The following is a 19,650-nucleotide window of genomic DNA, read 5'->3' as shown; positions in this document are numbered from 1 at the left end:
GCTGCTCTTACTTTTTTTGGAGAATTCGGTTTGAGTGTTGTACGGGAAAACAGGAAAATGAGGGAACAGAGAGACATAGAATAACATCTGGTGTGATATAAAACATGAAACTCCTTCCACTTCATACCAACAGCTTTTCTCTCTTGTGGACTTTTAGTTTCCAGGATCCTTTTGGTGACCTGAACAAAGTCTGCTGCAGCTCATAAATTGATGTTTGTGCCTGTATTTTATCTCACTTTGGATTTCAGTCAGCTCAGCACTTAAAGACGGATCATCCATTTAAGTTGCTGTCAGTTTCAGGTCAAGATTTGAACTTAACCTCATGATCTTGTAAATTCGTGGTATGCACCACAGCCTGACGCTGCTCTCAAGTGTGTGTTTGTGTCTGGTAATCCACCCTGTTCTGTTTTCACTCCAGCTCCGACTCTGTTGCTATCCTGATTCGTGGAACTGTGCTGATCAATAAGACTGTTTAGACACGGGAGAGGAATGGCTGCTGCTGCCGGGGAATGTTTCACAGAGCTGTATTAGCAGACAAGGGGCTCCTGTTAGCTTTTCACAAGTCATTCCAAGCACTTTCTCTAGAGCTCTGATTGGCTGATCTACCTGTGCCAGTGTCTGTCTTTGTTACCCCATTATTAGCCGGGGTGTTTGCTCCGTGTTTTACAGTAAATCACCGTGGGAAGCCAGGGCCTTTGCCGCGGGTGTTGTTCGGAAGATTTCATGGGTTGTCTTGATGTTTTGCTGTGTCTCCCGGGGACAAGCAGGGCTGATCCTTGAGCTTTTTGTCTCGGGCGTGTTACCCGACCCACAACTGTGCCTGCCCCCTCCTTTGCTCCAGAGATATTTTTCAGGACTAGTGCATGGAGCGGTGCCAACTCAAATAGAGACCTGCCAGTGTGCCCTTTGTCTGCTCTGACACCGACTGGAGTGGCGTTTTTCACCGACAGCCAGCATACGGGCTCCTGGAAGCCCACAGACAGACAGGCAGGCAGGCAGGCACAGTCTAAACTGTTAGCTCAGGCTGCTCTGTTTGCACATGCCTGGCGTTGATAGGCATGTCACCATGGGAACGGCCAAGGAGCCAGGCCGTTGCTCGCCAATACTTAGAAAAAATGGAGATGATAAACTAGCAAAGTGTCAAGTGAGACAGCAGCGTGGAGACTAACTGTTCTGTTCTGCCATTTTTTTCCAAAGCTACATAAATGCATTACCTGATCGTTTTTTTGTTTTTTTTAGAGTTTTCATTTTGGACTTTTAACAAGAAATGTGTTCCCATTCAGCTTATGCAATGTATTTTGATCACTCAGTAACACTGGAGAAGGACTCAAGCTCTTAGTTTGGGATCCATCTGTGGGGCAGACGTGTGTGAAGAATGAAGTCAGCATTAACTTCAAAAACAGACTGTGACCCCGACCTGAAAGGAGGAGTGTGATAAGTGACAGCATCTGTCCATATGTGAAATTTTAGTGGCAGATGGGTAGATCTAAAGAATCAGAAAGTAAACATTGAGTTTTCAAAAACATTTTTTTTAAACAAAATAGAAAAATTCAAATGATTCCAGATAGTTCCAGGAAGTTTTTGGCAGGCAAGTTGAATACGTGATTCTAGACACAACAGAGAATATTGGTAGCCAATAAACTCATAAATGCTCTTCTGCTGAAACTCTATTGTGCTGCTAGTATTAGCGGCTAACTTCTGGGAACTATTAAGAGGTCGATCCATCATTGCTGTGAAAAAAAGGTCCATTGGAGTGAATTGAGATTATGCGGCTCTCTCTACTCAAGGGCTCTGGACAGGACCAACCTGGAGGGCAGGTGAAATACAGGCTGACAAATTAGCCGCAGTTTGACTGCAGTGACAACACGACTACTTTATTGCAGGGATAGCACAAGTCTTTCAGTCTGTCTCTCTACCTCTCTACCTTAAATTCTGATTATTAAAATGCTGTTATGTAGAGAATGGTTGTTTAAACAAATCTATGTTCAACAACAAATCTATGTCCACCTTTGGTTGTTAGGAGGCCATCTCAGAAGCTCTGAACAACCTACTTTGTTGCAATAGGATGGGAGCAGCGTCACCAGACAGCACCTTGTTTTTCCTTGGATTAGTTGAGTGGTGCTCTTGCCATGGACTGATGCCTGTTATGGAGCTCCTGTTATCTTTTGTCTCTCAACTCGAGTGTAACATTAGGGTTATGTGTGGCCACTGTTTGCTCATGTATGGTAGTATAGTAGCAGGTTGATGAGTTGGTATTGATCATGATCATTAATGATAACACTCTTGTACACATAGGTGTGGGTTTGCTTATGCTCATGCAGTAATTAACCTGGTGCCACATCTCATTACAAGCAGCCTATTGGCATTATGTGTTTTAACTGTAAGAAACACTGATGGATTTCATTATATGTGGGTTTCACATCAGAAATCTCAGGTATATTTAAACATTTTAAAATCGCAAATGCATATTAGTTATCGGATTTATGTTGAAGAGCTATTCTAAAGTGAGTATGCCCCTCTGGTCTGACTTTTGCCTCTGGCCTACTTAAGACAGGGATGCTCATTTTTATCATGGTATTTAAAAGTCTCGATCCTTTAAATAGACGTCAATCCTTCACACATAGTCACTTAATCCTCGAGCAAAAATGTTTTGTGGCTTGTGTGCATGTTGGAATAGTTATTAGGATTGTGCCCATGCCGCGTGGGTTTCATGCAACATTAACATCGGTCTCTCTTGCTAAATTACAGGGGCATCTTCCTGGACACCATCCTGCCACGCTACGATGTGAATGGCGTCCGACCACCCATTGGCCAGAGAACCAGACTGAGCAAAGGGGATATCGCACAGGCACGCAAACTCTACAAATGCTCCAGTAAGACCAAAATGACAGATCCTGTCTGCTATGGGTTTTTCCGGTCTATTTTTGCATGTGTGTGCAACTCAGCCCTGAGAGAGAGGTCTGTAGGTTTTCCTGCCCTCTCTCTGTGTGGAAATAGCCAAGCATCTACTATTGATGTGGCGTGGTTCCTTGGCTACAGCGTCCGAGACTCCCAAGCTGGGAGGAGTGTAAACACTACCCAGGGACAGGAAGTTTGTCATCGCACTTTCCCAGATAGACACACAAAGAACAGCTGGTCTCGATGACAAAAATGATTGTTGGGAAAAATGCGTGTGTGTGGACTTTTCAGCATGTAAAATGTAAACTCTAAAGGAGAGTTATATAAGCCTGGCACTTTTCCGAACGGCTCAATTTTTGTTTATGCTCCAGAGAAAAGGCAGAGGATTTAATGCTGTTGTAAACAGAATTTATAGCATTAACAGATGTACATTGAGTACAGCCTTCTGCTGAATAGATTTGATGTCAGACAGTTAATTGCAGGCCAGGCCAGGATAGCTGAGCTGTCAGCCTCACATTAAAGCTGAATGAATAAACATGGTGATGGTGACCAGAGCTGAACGTGGTTTTATTTCTTCATGACGGTCTCTGTCTCGTGAAGAAGAATCAGACTGGGTGATGTGACGCACTTTGTGGGGGATGAGGTAGTGAGTCTCCACATGTTTCTTTGGGGAAAAAAATCCTTAAAGAACCATGGATCTCCCATTCACGCAGCATTCCTGAGAGTGTTTGTCATCCCCGGTGTGTGTGCCCGAGAGCTTGTTAATGGTTTGGCAATCCTCTGCCAAGCATTATTACACACAGCTCGTGGCATACGGCTGCTCTTTTTTATTGCTTAAACACAAACCTCGAGGGAGACTATGAACTCAAACAGTCGAGGGAGATGTTTTTCCTTACCCCTGGTAAAAGCCACCCAAGGTAAAGATAAAGCAGAAGTAAAAATACAGTCATACACAGTTCTCCGATAAAATCTACTCTCTATCGCTTCCTCTCCGTCTTAATTAAACACATCTTTCCTCCACTTGGCGTGAGCCTCCGTCGGTCTGTGTATTGTGTTTGGAATCAGCCCTCGCACACTTGCACACTCACTTTTGCCAGTCAAACTAAGGGTGGCTTTCACTGGCAACACGTACATAATGCATCACGTCCTCCAGAGGGCTGGGTTATTTATAGTGGGCCAGGTTTATTTTCAGAGGATGCTCAGAGAAAGTGTCTCACACACACTCTATCCCTTTGTGTGATCGTCATCTGGAGTAGCTGGGGGATGGGAGGGGTGAGGCGTGGGGTTATGGGTGAATATTATCAGCAGATGTGCCTTTGAACATAAAAGAGCTGCCCTTTAGTTCACATTCGATGTTATAATTCCAGCATCTGTCTCTGCAGCGAGGTTTCAGGGGATTTACTTCAGAGCTGATAGCTTGAGTTAGTGGCTTAGGTGTTTTCAGGCAGAGACTAATAGGCAGTGCATCACGCTCACAGCTCAGGCCTAACGTGTGTGTGTGTGTTTCTGTGAACAGGATGTGGGGACAGTCTGCAGGACAGCAGCGGCAACTTCTCCTCTCCTGGCTTCCCCAATGGGTACTCGGCCTACATGCACTGCATCTGGAGAATATCAGTCACACCAGGGGAAAAGGTATGTGGAAAGTGACCGGTCAACTTCAGGATACATTAAAGGATAAGTTCACCCATAAATGAAAATACAGTCATTGTCTAATCAGGCCCATGCTGATGGAAAGTCGGGTGAAGTTTTAGTCCACAAAACATTTCTTGAGCTTTCCGGCAAAACGGCGTTGAAGCATTCTCCTTACCAGCTGAAGTAGCTGGGGACTATTTGAAAAATAGATAAAGCTGCTCCATACAGCTTGTCCGGGATCTATAGAAACCCAGAGATCCCATTAAAGATGTGCATTAAGGGTGTAAATAACGTCTGTTCAAATCTATTATGGATCTTGGGGCGTCTGAAGACTTGGATTACAGTCGTTTTATGGGGTTTTTTGCAGTTGTTTTTTCATGCTCATTTTTCAGCTACAGTGAAGATTTCCATTTCGAAAAGGGTGTAAACAACAAATTAATTTGGGATCTTGGGGCTTCTGGAGACTTGTATTATGCCAAACGAGCTGTATGGAGCTGTTTTATGTTTTTTTTTTGTTTGTTTAGTTTTTTAAACAAGTCTACATCTATTGCAGTTGTTTAAGAGGATGCTGCAATGCTGAATTTTGTAACAAATTAAAATGTTTTGGTTAACCTTTTAAGCTTAACTAGCTATTTACTCGGATGTTACTGTGTGTGAACTTTGAACTGTCGGTAATCACGCTCTCTTGTTTTTTTTAAGATCATTCTCAACTTCACCTCCATGGATCTATACAGGAGTCACTTGTGTTGGTACGACCATGTGGAAATCCGAGACGGATACTGGAGGAAGGCACCACTCAAAGGTCAGTTTTGGCAGGAGAATACTGTACTAGGGCTGCCACTAACCATTAATGTCATTATGGATTAATCTGATTATTTATGGGGATTTTTTTGCTATCCTTATTCAAAACTTGTGTTCTTTCAGTATGAAAGCATGACTCATTGATTTCACGTTCAGATTTTGCCCTCACACTCAAGTGGCCCCTGCTTGCGCTTAGATTTGCTCTGCTCCCACTCAAACTGTATTGTAACTCTCAGATATATTGTTGCTTGTACAGATCCTGCACTCCAGGTTCAGCCCGTCTCCTCACACTCAGGCGCTGTTGATACATCCACTCTCAGATTTTTTGTGCAAGCTAATGGCAGCTTGATGGCTACAGCCAAAGATAACTACAGCAAAGAGTATAGTACATAGCAGTTAGCGGCTAATCTGCTGATATGCTGCCCCATATTCGTTTTTTTTTCTGTGACAGATGACCAATTCTTACATATTGCACTTAGAGAACAGACACCTCCTGTAAGGGATGGCAAAGGAAAGATCAACAAAAAGCCACATTATTATTTTCTTGATTAATTCACAACAATAATATGAAATCTCCAAATGTCATGTTTTGTCCAACACTCAAATATAGTCAGTTTACAATCATAAGAAAAAAGAAAAACAGAAGGATATTAGTGAATTTGTTTCTGGCCTAATCAAAGATTTGCCTTTTGTTTAAATATAGAAAATATTATTTACAGAAAGTGTAGGTTAAAGGCAGAGTTTTGATGGCTGACAAGGCACAAAGTGAAAGATTCAGCTAGTCGTACCTAGGACAACCAGTATATGAATTTACCAAACATAAAAATGCTAAAATAAAGAGCAGTAGCCGCTTCTTCTTTGCCACTGTCGCCCAGTGCCTGCTCATGTGGGAATATTGTGATTTGGTGCTATATAGGAAAAATTGACCTGTTTCCTCTCTTCCCCTCACAGTATTTTCTCTGGAGTAAAAGAGCTATGTAGAGCCATTTCAAAGCTTGCAGGTGTCTTAATGATCAAATCTTGGTTTCATGTGTGTGTGTGTGTGTGTGTGTGTCTTCACCTGTGACCCAGGTCGTTTCTGCGGTGATAAGCTGCCCGAGCCAATCATCTCCACCGACAGCCGCCTGTGGATTGAGTTCCGCAGCAGCAGTAACTGGGTGGGAAAAGGATTCTCCGCTGTTTATGAGGGTAAGCACCCATTCAGCGACCTCCCTGAACTCCATTCCAGCACGTCGTTCAGCTGACTGAACGCATGGCCAGTCACACAACCAACAATGTGCCTAGAAGCTGCAGTAATATCCACAGTTTTTTGGCTCCCCCACTGCTGATGTGTCAGGCACTTTACGCTGCATTAATCAGATTTTGGCCAGCCTTCACATTCAGCTCCATTGTTTCCAGACCGTGCGAAGGGATGATGTGTGTATGTGTATGTGGGAGCCGGTGGTGGAGGCATTTCAGAGCTAATCCACATTGCGTAAATCAGAACAGTGAGCACACGTTTTTTTTCTCTCGGAGGCATGTGCTGATGATATTGCTATCAAGGGAGCTCAGTATTGTTTTTATTGTTTTTACTGTCACATGCAGCCATCTGTGGTGGGGAGGTGAAGAAGGACAACGGCCAGATCCAGTCCCCCAACTACCCTGATGACTACAGGCCCAACAAAGCGTGTGTGTGGAAGATTACTGTCGCTCAGGGTTACCACGTAGGCCTTACGTTCCAGTCTTTTGAGGTGAGACACCAGTCGTTTGTTATTTAACCCAACAGAAATAATCCACCAGTGCATACTTTGGTATTTTTAATTATTCCGATGTAGCTTGTGGGAGTATCTTCAAAATGCTTCATATCCCTGAAATCTGTAAAACCCAGGCTAAAAGCTTATGTAAGTCAATAAACAAAGCATTGAAATTTCACCAGATTTTACTAAATAAAAATATATAAGTTACTGATCCAAAAATATTTTTAAATGTAGAAACATGAACAAAATATTTCTCAACACTCCACAACTTATTTGAACAATGTAATTATTTTACTTTTTGAGATATGCTAAGACGTTTTGATAATTTCATCTATAATAGATATACAGTGACCACATTGGCATTTTGGCTCATTGTGATGTTATTTCTGGGAGAATCTTCAAATGCTACATGTGCTCACAATGACAAAATACACTTTTATCAAAACTCATATTTATCAACCTGCCTCTCTGCTCCCCCCACTCACTGACGCCACCGCGCGTTTTCACCATGTTTTGCAACGTGTGACGTCATGTCATCATCAGGCACGTACAATGTGAATATGCTGAAGACGAAATTCTAAGCTTCCTGTTGCAAAAAGAATGAATGCTGTAGCTAAAGCGGTTTTTATTTAAGACCAATTTGAAGAGGATCCTGTAAACGACAATCTCCAGCAGCCAGCAGGGGCACCACGGCGGTCGGTTTTCATAAGGTCGAGGGTTTCTACGGGTCCTTAAAAGGTCTAAAATTAAATTTCCGCAGTGCAGAATCAATAAACTCTCATCTTACATTACATTACGTTACGTTGTCTCAAAATGTCTTAAATACAATTTTGAAAGGTCTTACAAATTGATTGTGGATTGTAAAGTAAACACTACTTAAATAAAGTTGCATTAACTTCAGTCTCGCTTTTAAATGTGGTTTTTGGATCACGCTGTAACAAAACTATTAAAAAAACCAACATAGACCCAATAATCACTAATCTATCAAAGCAGCTACTATGTCCCGGTGTGGCGTGTGTGCTGACGTGGTGTCCCCTCTCATAAAAAAAGAAATGGCTCTCATAGTAATAAGTTAAAATTGTATCTGTCAGCGTTACTTTCATCTAACAGTGAGAGTTCAACACAGAAATTCCCCATAGCCCCTTTACAAAAAGTCTTAAAAGGTCTTAAATTTAGCTTGTTGAAACAAATGATGTTAATTTTTTTGTGGATTTAATAACCGATTTTGGGATTTCGCTGATGTCTGACTCTTACCTCAAACCCTCAGATTGAGAGACATGACAGTTGTGCCTATGACTACCTGGAGGTACGTGATGGAAACTCTGAAAACAGTCCCCTGCTGGGCCGCTTCTGCGGCTACGACAAGCCAGATGACATCAAAACCAGCTCCAACCAGCTGTGGATGAAATTTGTTTCAGATGGCTCTGTCAACAAGGCCGGCTTTGCTGCCAACTTCTTCAAAGGTTAGAGGTTGGGGGTTGTAAACTCATAACTGGCGTTTTCCAGGAATTGATCCGTCTGCCGTTTTCATTCAAATATTACAGCTGTCTACAATTTCTTTCTTCACTTGCACCGTTAAGTTCTGTGCTTCCATCTTTGCCTGGCACTGCTGTTGTTTTGGAGGGTTTCTCTTGTAAGCCACAGAGCCAGGGGGCCAGCGAAAAGGGTCCCAACATATCTTTGTGTTTTCAGAGATGGATGAGTGCTCCAAGCCGGACAACGGTCGCTGTGAGCAACGCTGTGTCAACACACTAGGCAGCTACAAGTGTGCCTGTGATCCAGGCTATGAGCTGGCTGCGGACAAGCGCAGCTGCGAGGGTAAGTACAGGGAGAGAAGTCACCAGGCCTGCTCAACATGTAATTTACATGCTAAAGCACTTTATACAGTTAGCCACCCAAATACAATAAGTACAGTCATCCCTAACAGCCTGAAGAGATGCCAAGAGTGATACTTGTGCTGGCCGAGCACTACCTATTTAAGATTTGAGTCACAACAATGCAAGCATTATTTTGATCTCAAATTACATGTTGTTGTTTAGGACCTAAATATTGGTATGTACAGCTAAAGTAACAGCTCGCCCCAAAACCCAAAATACATATACAAATACATTTCTTCTTACCTGTAGAGCTATTTCTCCATCTACACTGTTCTAGCGTGAGTTGACCAGTTTTGGAAATATCAGCCATAGAGACGTCCGCCTTCTCTCCAGTATAATAGAACTAGATGGCGCTTGGCTTGTGGTGCTCAAAGTGCTGAAGAAAATACAATTTAAAAAACCCAACAGCAATGTCTCTTTCCAGAAATCATGACCCAGTTCCTCAAGATAATCCACAGACCTTGTCGTGAGCAGGATTATTTGGGCAGCTATTTTAGATTTGGTCTTGGTCTTTAGACCAAAATGCTTATTAGTTTCAGTGACATTTTAGTAGTTTTAATCCTTCATAGTTTTAGTCTCAGTCTTCCTTTATAGCACTGTGCATATAAACACTGTGTTTATAGCACCAAAACAATCTAGATGGATAAATAACACTACAGGTAAATGATAACTCATCTATTCTGAGATTTTGGGGTGAACCGTTTCTTTAACTACTGTCTACCCCATAGAAATTCCACTGTTACTGCACTTTTTGGCCTTTTAAAAAATATAGAGATGTTAAAATTAAAGACAAGCAAATGAAATTGAAACACCACAATCTGAAATGAGAGGTTAACTCCAGTTCTTTCATAATGATACAATAATACAGTGCACACAGTGCAACAAATACAATGATATGTGCTCTCACATAAACAATCCCACAGATACACGAACAGTTCAACAGAGAGTAGAGAACATTCTCACACCAACATTGCAATCAGCTCTATTTTTAAACTAGATTATACTGTCATTTAAGTGACAATATTGCACTTAGGAAACAGAAAGAAAGAATGTAGTAGTTTACAATTATACATTTACGTACCAGAAAAAACGTGTGCCATATATCCCTGTTGTATGAAAAAATAGCTCAGCATTATAGCTTTTGCCTTTCTAACATTTCAACAATGTCCACATGTAATAACTTGACAATCCATGTATCAACACAACATCTATTGTTGTTGGTAAGGATGAACACAACACATCATTTCAGCTAAAAATAAGCAGGTGAGGGAATGGGTAACACCAGTTGTTGTGACATGTTGTGTATTGCATAACTGATACAAAGCTCAGAGAGTCCCCACAGGCAGTAATCAGGTTCATGCAGGACATGGAGAGGATATTTCAGAGGGCTTTCATTTAACTGTAGGGTTCTCAACGTAACACTTGGAGTGTGTCCTGTTGAAACATTTGGTGATGTAATTTATTCCCTGCATCTGTATCGGGCTTAACTGTTTGTCCTTGTCTCTCTACATGTCGTGTCTTCTGTCCAGCTGCCTGTGGAGGTTTCATTACCAAGCTGAACGGGTCGATCACCAGCCCCGGCTGGCCCAGAGAGTACCCACCAAACAAGAACTGCATCTGGCAGCTGGTTGCCCCCACACAGTACCGCATCACTCTGCTCTTTGACGTCTTCGAGACTGAGGGCAATGACGTGAGCACTGGGGTTATTTTGAATCGGCACGGGGTGGGTTTGTTCTGTTTTCTCTCTCCGTCATTGCACCACACCTGCCCACCTTCATAGCTAATAAATCATTCTACCCTCCTTCTTGTGTTCATAATTAAAGCAAATAAAATATCCCAGCGTCCTCACATGATCTGTTCTTCTGCTCAGGTTTGTAAGTACGACTACGTGGAGGTGCGCAGCGGGCTGTCAGCTGATTCGAGGCTACACGGGAAGTTCTGTGGAGCAGAGAAACCAGAAGCTATCACCTCCCAGTACAACAACATGCGCATTGAATTCAAGTCCGACAACACGGTGTCAAAAAAGGGCTTTAAAGCGCAGTTCTTCTCAGGTGAGTCCTCTAGCAGTCTTTTCATTCAGTCACTCGGAGCTGCTAAATGTCAGTCTTTAAAAGGGAACACTCACCAAGGTTGTATCCTCTTGTGCACCCTCAGACAAAGATGAGTGCTCTAAAGAGAACGGTGGCTGTCAGCATGAGTGCGTCAACACCTTCGGGAGCTACAGCTGTCAATGCAGGAGTGGCTTTGTTCTGCACGAGAACAAACATGACTGTAAAGAAGGTATTTCATCTCAAATTTGTCTCTTTGATAGGTGATCATTTATTCTTGTTTCCGACTCATCAGGGCACCCATGAGGGTCGATGAGCACGTGCTTACATGTGTCAGAAAAGTTTGAGATAGGGATGCACGACATTGGATTTCGATATCCAATATGCTCATCTTTTCCAACTCATTTTGGCCGATTGCTGCTCAACCGTAGTTTTTTCTACACATTTGATGGGAAGATGGATTTTCCTGTCGTGGAATTTAATGCCTGTAGCAATATTGGAAAGTAAAAATATTTTACGATATAGATATATTGGCTGATATTCTTATAAACAGAGAATTAGGGGTTACGTGATATCGCAATATCACAATAACCGTGATATAAGAAATGAAATACCAATATTGTGTTAATAACACACATATGCCGTCTGAATAATCCAGCAAAGAAGTTCGGCCTTGTGCATCTTTTGTTTAGGGGTTCATCTGATTGTCTTTTCAGTAGTCATTAAGTGCAAATGTTATGGTTACAGACTCACTCTCCACCTCCCTACACTCGTATTTTGAGGGTAATTTATTTTCCAAAAAAGAGACAGAACACACAGTAAACAAAGTTTCTATAGATATCAAGATAGTATCGTTATTGTGAATTTGTGTGGCCACGATAATCGTGTAGGAAACAGTCCTGAACAGAATATTTACATAAACACAATCATGCCTCAAATGTGGTTATCAAAAACTGTCTGAAGAAGACGCAACGAGGCAGGAACAAGAAACCTTTTTGTCCAAAATTGTATGAAACAGTAAACTTCTCTGGGAATTTAATAATTATAAATCACCCCAAGCATCTTTTCTGCATTATATTCTGTAAAAAAAATTGGCTAAATTTGGCCATCCTTATATATCAGTCTGGCATTAGTGGAATTAACATTATTACTGTTATCGTGATGGCCCTCTGGCAGATGCAGACATACAGTCCATGTATGCATAATTAAACGTCAGTCATATGAGCAGGAATGTTCATTCTAGGCCGATGCATATATTTAATTTCAAAGCGTTTATCGGCACATTGTGGATATTATCGTGCATCCCTAGTTTGAGTGCAGTCTAAGTGTTGGACTCCATATCAGCGTGATACTGAGGTCTGTGTTGTCTTTTAACAGCTGGCTGCGATCACACCGTGAACAGTGTGAGCGGCACCATCACCAGCCCCAACTGGCCGGATAAATACCCCAGCAAGAAGGCATGCACCTGGGCACTCACCACCACTCCTGGCCACCGCATCAAAATCGTACGTGTCACTTCCTCCCGCTCGCTGTATAATGTCACTTGTCAGTCATGTAGCTATTTGTGTGTGGCTTGTTGTGTAATTGAATTGCTAAATCCACTGGGGACATCTGTGTTTACTGTGCTGATGTCAGAAGCTGTTATGCCAGTCCTAACGATGATGTGTGGCTCCCCCTTCTGTTATTATCAGCATTTCTGTCTGCTGTGTCACTGACATGCAGTGGATTGTTTTACAATATAACAATGGCTTAAAGGAAATCAGTACGATTTATAGGGTTAGATCAAAGTCTTGTGAGTTTGATGAATGCTTAATTTTAGATTTTCAACATAATCTGGTGTTTAATCTTCACAATCAGTCATGGCAACCAAAAATCGTTTAATATTTGAAATGAAACAATCCTACCGTCACATTTGTTTGTTGTCTCCGGGCGTTTCAGTCAGCAAGCAGTACATAATCAGGATCAAAACTACATACACTTTGATTGTTTTGGGTATAAAGGAATTCTGTAAATGTTATTTCTAGCAATTACATCTATGACAATTTGGATGATTAATGATAGAGGCTTATATAGCCTGGAAGTTTTTGGTTTACGTGCCTTGAAAAGGCTCAAACTTTACTCTGAAAAAGCTGTATGAACCCTGGATTTATAATGTCAAAGCAAGTCTCTGTTTCTAAATAACAACGAACAAATTAGAGGAGAAGTTTTCTGGAAATAACCCACAGCTGTCAAGATAATATCACTTGATTAACAAAGAAAGATTTCTATTTATAACACACTTCTATAAACACACATTGTTTTGCTGCAGGCCTTCAACGAGATCGACATGGAGGCCCACCTGGAGTGTGCTTACGACCACATTGAGATTTACGACGGGCGAGATGGAAAAGCTCCGAGTCTTGGTCGCTTCTGTGGCACCAAGAAGCCCCCACCCATCACATCTAGTGGCAACAAGCTGTTCGTTCGCTTCTTCTCTGACAACTCTGTGCAGAAGAAAGGCTTCGAGGCGTCCCATACTGCAGGTACATGACAGAACTGCTGAAGAAAACACGGAATAGTAGCTGAAATCCAGTAAAATCTCCAAACCTTCACGTTTTGGGGGCATCAAGTTGATTTCAGGTCAATTACTCACATGTTATACATAAAAGATTTAGTTTTGGTTACATTTCACCGCCCTGTCTGAGAATGATTATGACTCACATGTAACAACAGAGTGGGTTTAAGACTCCTTTATATCTGGATGACTGTAAAACCACAAAGGAGCCAGAGACCACAGCAGCTGCAGTTGTAGCTTATCAACACGGGCCTCCACCTACAAAATGTCCAACTTTTCTGTTTGCAGAGTGTGGAGGTCGCCTGAGGGCTGAAGTCAAAACCAAGGACCTGTTCTCACACGCTCAGTTTGGGGACAACAACTACCCTGGAGCATCTGACTGTCAGTGGGTGATCTCGGCAGAGAAAGGCTATGGCGTGGAGCTCATCTTCCAGACCTTTGAGATTGAGGAGGAGGCGGACTGTGGCTACGACTACATGGAGCTCTTCGATGGAGCTGACACCAAGTCTCCACGGCTGGGACGTTACTGTGGCTCAGGGGTAGGACATTTTTCTAACAGCCTCTACACTCTGAATGTCTCTTCTTTGACTGGTTGTACAGTATAACAGCAGGACTGTTCAGACAATTGTTCTGGAATTAGCACTGCTGTTGAGTAACCTTTGCCAGCAGTTTGTAAAAGGGCGACTTTGTGAACTACCCCCAGGCGTTTGATTCCATACTCCGGCTTTAATGGCTTTGTTGAAGTTGACATGTTCCTCTGGGTTTGGGAGGGTTCCTGCGGAGGCGTTTGTAGGTCGACACAAGTCGTCACTCCCTGGGTGCCGATAGCCTATCAGAGTCTCTGGCATTGGGTTGTAACCGCAAATTAATCGGCCAATGCTGAGGCTGCAGCCGGAGTCTGGAACAATGAGGCCAGCAGGGAATGGAAACACAAGTTTCCTCAGGTCAGAGAACAGCTTGATCTCATTTACACACTTCAATAATAAGCTCTGGCCTTTTACTCACGCCTGTTCCTATGAATCGTTTTGCTGGAGGGGACATAACACCCCCAGAACCCCTGGGGAGCGCTCCTCAATCAAGTTTCCTTTTATAAAACAGGTTGAAAAAACTGACACAATTCAGTCCAAAGTAGGGTAAAAACTCATTATAGTGCAGGAAGGCTTACTTTTAGCCCAAGGGCTTTTCTCAGTTAAATGGTAGACTGTGTATTGCAGGCTGTACAATAAAAAATGTAGTCCACTCAAATCCCTTACCCAATAAATACAGGACTTATGGGCTATTGCAGTTATTTTCATGCTATGAATGGCAGCTTTAATCAACACTCTGCTGTTTTACAGTTGGTTGCACAAGCTTTGGCTGCTCCGACATTGCAGTGCTTCTCTTTGTCGCAGCCACAGTGCAGCTGCCTCAACCAACTAATTAATTTTCAGTTTGATGTTCTTAATTAATTTTAACGTAATAGAAATATTCCGACAAATAGCCAGGTCTAGTGGTGCATAGTTTCTGTGCTCGCATAATGCAGTCAGAGGTGGTACAGACGCTTGTGTAAAAAAGGCTAGAAAAAGTAGAAGTACTGATTCAACTTCTTTACAGGCATTGAAATGTACTCAAAGTATGAAAGTAAAAAGTATCCCTCTATGTAATTCAAAGACTATGAAACTTAAAGGTAGAATTAGTAGGTTTTGTCTGAGCTGTTCGTAAATGCACCAGAAAGATAGTTGATTGTTGAGTTTCGTTCCCAGGACGTCAAATACCGACATTTTGGGTTGGTAAAACGTCCCGAGCAGAAGGAAATTGAGAAAATAAGAAAACCCAGTCATAGGGCTGCAGGGTTTCTGCAGATACCAACACTAACAGTCCTTTTCTCCCCATTCCAGTCTCCCTCTCTGTGATTTTCCGCCCTACGTCTGCCGACTGAATCAGTCTTGTGATGTGGGGAAGGCAGCGTGCAATGACGCAAAATAAAAATAATCAATAATTCCCCTCAAATGCATTAAAACTCAAGTAACAAGCCTGTTCTGAAATTGTAAGGAGTAGAAAGTACACATATTTGTGTTCAATTGTAGGGAGTAAAAGTAAAAAGTTGTCCGAAAAAGAAAAATTCTCAAGTAGAATACAGATACCTAAAAAATCTACTTACGTACAGAAAAGTATTTGTACTTTGTTACTTCCCACCTCTGAATGCAGTTAATTCAGAGTTTGGCTGACTTTATACTTGGGACAGTACAAATGTATGAAGTGCTGTGCAGTATATGGTTTTGTTCAGGGAAGAAATGAGCTCCATGGAGCGGTGCACCTGGAACTAATCATCAGAGTATATTTTATCCTCGCTTCAATAGCAGCCAAAGCCTTAATCAGAACGAAGCAGGAGAGGGCCAGTCCTAGTCCCGGACCCTTACGTGGCCCCTGGCTGCTACAGAACGAGCAGTTCTCTGCAGTCAGAAGCCATTCGTCATGGTCACTGATTTGACTTCAGTTTCAGCATGTGAGAAGTCTTTAGTTTTAATTGAAGTGCAGTCAAAGAAGCAGAAAGCAGCAGCACAAATGAATCTGTTGTTTTGTCCCTCCTGACAGCCTCCAGAGGAGATCTACTCGGCCGGTGACTCCATTGTGATCAAGTTCCGCTCTGACGATACAATCAACAAGAAAGGATTTCACGTCCGCTACACCAGCACCAAGTTCCAGGACACACTGCACTCACGCAAGTGACCAGCGGGGGCCGGAAGGGGCCGCGCGGGGCAAAGGGGCAAACGGAGGGGCCCCCTGGGGAGGCGCCAGCCTGACGCTCGGAAACCTTCGGCCACCAAGATGAATCAGACACGACAGAACAGCCGCAAGACCACCAACCGCACCTCAGCTCCTAGGGGCTCTAGCTCCCCCCACAGACTGTGAGGAGTAAAGCCATTCTGCAGTACACCTTGTTTTTACCTTTTTATGGTTAGGATTGGGGTGGGGAGGATGAACGTCCACTTTAGGCGGACAGTAGGGGAAAATTTAATGACCCAGTCCCCTCCAGATATGTTTTTGTTTCTTTCTTTTGTTTTTTAAAACATGCCTCCTAATTTGAGGCACAAAGGAAAACAGTGGATTCTCAGGACCTGTAGGAAGGCAGGCATCAGCCGGATAGATCCCTGCTTTTGTCGAGCCAGCCCACCACATCCAGGGAGAGGAGAGGAAGAGGAGGAGGAGTATGGGAAGGTCTCCCGCACTCCTCAATAATTGCTCTCCTCTCCTCACACTCTCATCCCTTTGGTTCAAGGATTCCTATCTGTAAGAGGATTAGAAGGACTTGACTTGAGATTTTTGATACAGTATGTCAGTCAATTGCATGTAATTACAAGGAAAGAAGGAAACTGTACAGTGACAACACCAGCATTTGTAATTGGCATTGTCCTGGCAACCAGTGGCAAGATTCTCGTTGTTACCATTAACAAAGAAATTAAGGAAGCAGTTATCTTATTAAAGGACTAATAAATGAATTGTGGTCCATGTCTTCTGGTTGGTAATTGCTTGCCTGATGACTGGCTATTACTGTACCTCCATGTATAAAGTAATGTGTATGATATTTCAAAGGGAACATGTGCTTTTCTCAACTCGAACCAGTTAGCACTTTACAGTGAATTGTTCCAAAATCATGAGCTTATGAGTTTTTGTGAAATGCAATGCCAGTTCACTTATTTTTAAATGCATTTTATCTCTCTTATTCTTCATTGTTTTTTTTTTTTGTTCGTTTTTTTTAATTGCTCCAATTAGTTCCTCGGGCATACTTGAACATTGTGTGTGCCCTGTAACATGGGGTAATAAAGATATGACTTATGTTTCAGTGTTGATTTACAGTTCTGATGTAAAATAATTTCTCTGCAGAGAAAAAAAAATGCCTTTTCTTGGTACAATGAAGTATTTCTCAAGAACCAAATGAGCCTGGGTATTTATTGTTATAGTAATTACATATATAATGTAAAGGTGGAAAGGTACTGTTGAAAATTAGCCCTATAATTGCCTTCTAATGTGTAGCCATTGGTCTATGTTGAATATACGATGTTGCTCACTCATTCCTTTTCTCCATTTATTTCTCGCTCAACACTTTGAGAATAATGTTGTGTGACATTGCAGCAGTCTGACACACCTGTTTGATGTCTGACCTTTTGTTCACAATATTACCTGATAAGAACTGTGAACCTGTTTTGTGCCATTTCAGCTTAACCGCGTCCTGCATTGCACAGACTGAGCTGCCGGTTGAGTGCAATCCAGGACCTGTGAGTAGGAGGAGAAATACAGAACGGAGGACTTAAATGTCACAGTGCTCTGTGTTTGAAAAGAGTTTCAGAAGTTCTTCTTCTGACATGAAGCAGACCCAAAAAGAAAACACAAAGCAAAATATAAATATCCTTTTTTCATCTCATTTCTGATTCACTATTTATAGATGGAGCTTGTCATTTGAGACTGAATTTCCTTTTCCACCTTGCTAAATATTCATCCCCCTACATGTTACCTCCCACAGTAATTATTCCATTTCTATTCTGTTGTGCTTTTGTATGAAAACACGAGGAGCAGAGCAGCACAGAAAACTGCCAGAGTGGCACGACTGAAATTGGCCCTTGTTCAACTCAACCCGATGAAAAGTGCTGCAAAATACATGCAGATGAAACAAGACTGCAGTCTAAGTGAGACTCCGTTTAAATGGATCAAAACATATTTCACATTCATTAAGAAATGAATGGTTACCTTACCATTACCACCATACGTTTTCACATAAACATATGTTTTCTTTTCATGATGGTATTTCACACATTTGTGATGGGTATCATTTTGATTTTTCAGCATATTTTGTTGTCCTTGAGAGTAAAAACAGTTAAAAAAAAGGGAACCCATACTTGTATTTGGACCAAAATGAAAGAGGGTTACAACAAAAAAACCTTAAAAGATAAGTCCACCCAAAAATGAAAATCCTCTTTCTCTTTCTAATCGTCTAACCATCCGCGTGCTGATGGAAATTCAGGTGAAGTTTCACAGAACATTTCTGAAGCTTAACGGTAAAACAGTGTTGCAGCATTCTCCTGAACAACTGAGGTAGATGGAGAAAAAATCTTAGAATGGTTCTATGCATCTCATCAGCTTGAGTAATCGAAGTCTCTGGAATCCTTGAGACCACAAATTGATTTGAAAAGATGTTATTTACACCCTTGGTGAAATTTTTTTTCCTAAAAGGGGGTGTAAATAACATCTTTTCAAATCAATGTGGGACCTCAGGATTTCCGGAGACTTGGATTACACTTGACTTGCTGTATGCAGCCACCTCAGGGATTGAGGAGTTTTTTAACGTTTCAAAATAAGTCCCCTAGCTACTTCAGTTGTTTCGGAGAATGCTGCAACACTGTTTTACTGTGAAGCTCCAAAAATGTTTTGTGGACTACAAAACTTTCCATCGACATGAGGGTGAATAGATGATGACTGAATTTTCATTTGTGGGTGGACTTATCCTTTAAGGTAGAAACTATTGAAAAGAACTGAGTGGTCCACAAAGCACAGACTGTAATTCGGTTCATTTCTAGATCAAGAAACAACGTCTTACCCTTTAATATTTCTTTTGACACCAGCTGCACGTACTTGTCATTTGCAAGTAAATGAGATCTCCATGCAAGAAGTGCTCCTTGAATAAAAAAAATCGTCTTCAGTTTCAAGCAAATGTAAAGGGACCTGACAGCAGAGATGTACTGATAATTTGCAACACTATTTCCTTTTTCTACTGCAACACAATAAATTGGTGCTCAGTCAAATAAAACGGGACTCTCTGGGATAAAAGTCTGCCAAGGTTTTTCTGCTTCTCCTCACAATATTTGTTTACATCCTCCTACTTCTGTTTCCATCACAATGAGCAGGAATGCTGAACAACTTCCTTTTGTTTAATAACCGGCATGAAACTTTAATGCGCTGCAATTCAATGAAAAATCTGAGCCGTTTCACATGAATAATTAACAACAGGAGATGTGACGCTCTCTACTGTAGCTCTCTCTGTAAACTGACTGCAAGCAAACAGTGACAGGCCTTCACCCTGCTCTGTTACATAACAATGCAGAAGAAACCCGTGCTGAGCTTTCACAAAA

The 19,650-nt window shown here is 42.0% G+C and overlaps 1 protein-coding gene across 2 annotated transcripts in view; it reads left to right on the top strand.

Annotated features, from left to right (window-relative positions):
- The window catches only part of bmp1a (bone morphogenetic protein 1a), a 40,931-nt gene extending 23,555 nt beyond the window's left edge, over positions 1-17,376 (top strand). The window contains exons 7-20 of one of the 2 annotated variants that reach the window (XM_084360301.1): positions 2,749-2,873; positions 4,415-4,530; positions 5,230-5,332; positions 6,403-6,519; positions 6,916-7,061; positions 8,335-8,530; positions 8,760-8,885; positions 10,474-10,634; positions 10,815-10,995; positions 11,099-11,224; positions 12,370-12,497; positions 13,301-13,514; positions 13,835-14,085; positions 16,121-17,376. In XM_084360301.1, the coding sequence (XP_084216427.1) occupies positions 2,749-2,873; positions 4,415-4,530; positions 5,230-5,332; positions 6,403-6,519; positions 6,916-7,061; positions 8,335-8,530; positions 8,760-8,885; positions 10,474-10,634; positions 10,815-10,995; positions 11,099-11,224; positions 12,370-12,497; positions 13,301-13,514; positions 13,835-14,085; positions 16,121-16,255 (2,125 nt within the window). In that variant the 3' untranslated portion in view covers positions 16,256-17,376. Of the gene's footprint in view, positions 1-2,748; positions 2,874-4,414; positions 4,531-5,229; positions 5,333-6,402; positions 6,520-6,915; positions 7,062-8,334; positions 8,531-8,759; positions 8,886-10,473; positions 10,668-10,814; positions 10,996-11,098; positions 11,225-12,369; positions 12,498-13,300; positions 13,515-13,834; positions 14,086-16,120 lie in introns of both variants that reach the window. The other variant, XM_084360302.1, reaches the window with a different exon arrangement.
- Positions 17,377-19,650: the final 2,274 nt, after the last annotated feature.

The sequence above is a fragment of the Pagrus pagrus genome, assembly GCF_965226575.1.
Source record: "Pagrus pagrus genome assembly, chromosome: 8".
Lineage (NCBI taxonomy): Eukaryota > Metazoa > Chordata > Actinopteri > Spariformes > Sparidae > Pagrus > Pagrus pagrus.
This window is presented reverse-complemented; position numbering and strand designations above follow the sequence as displayed.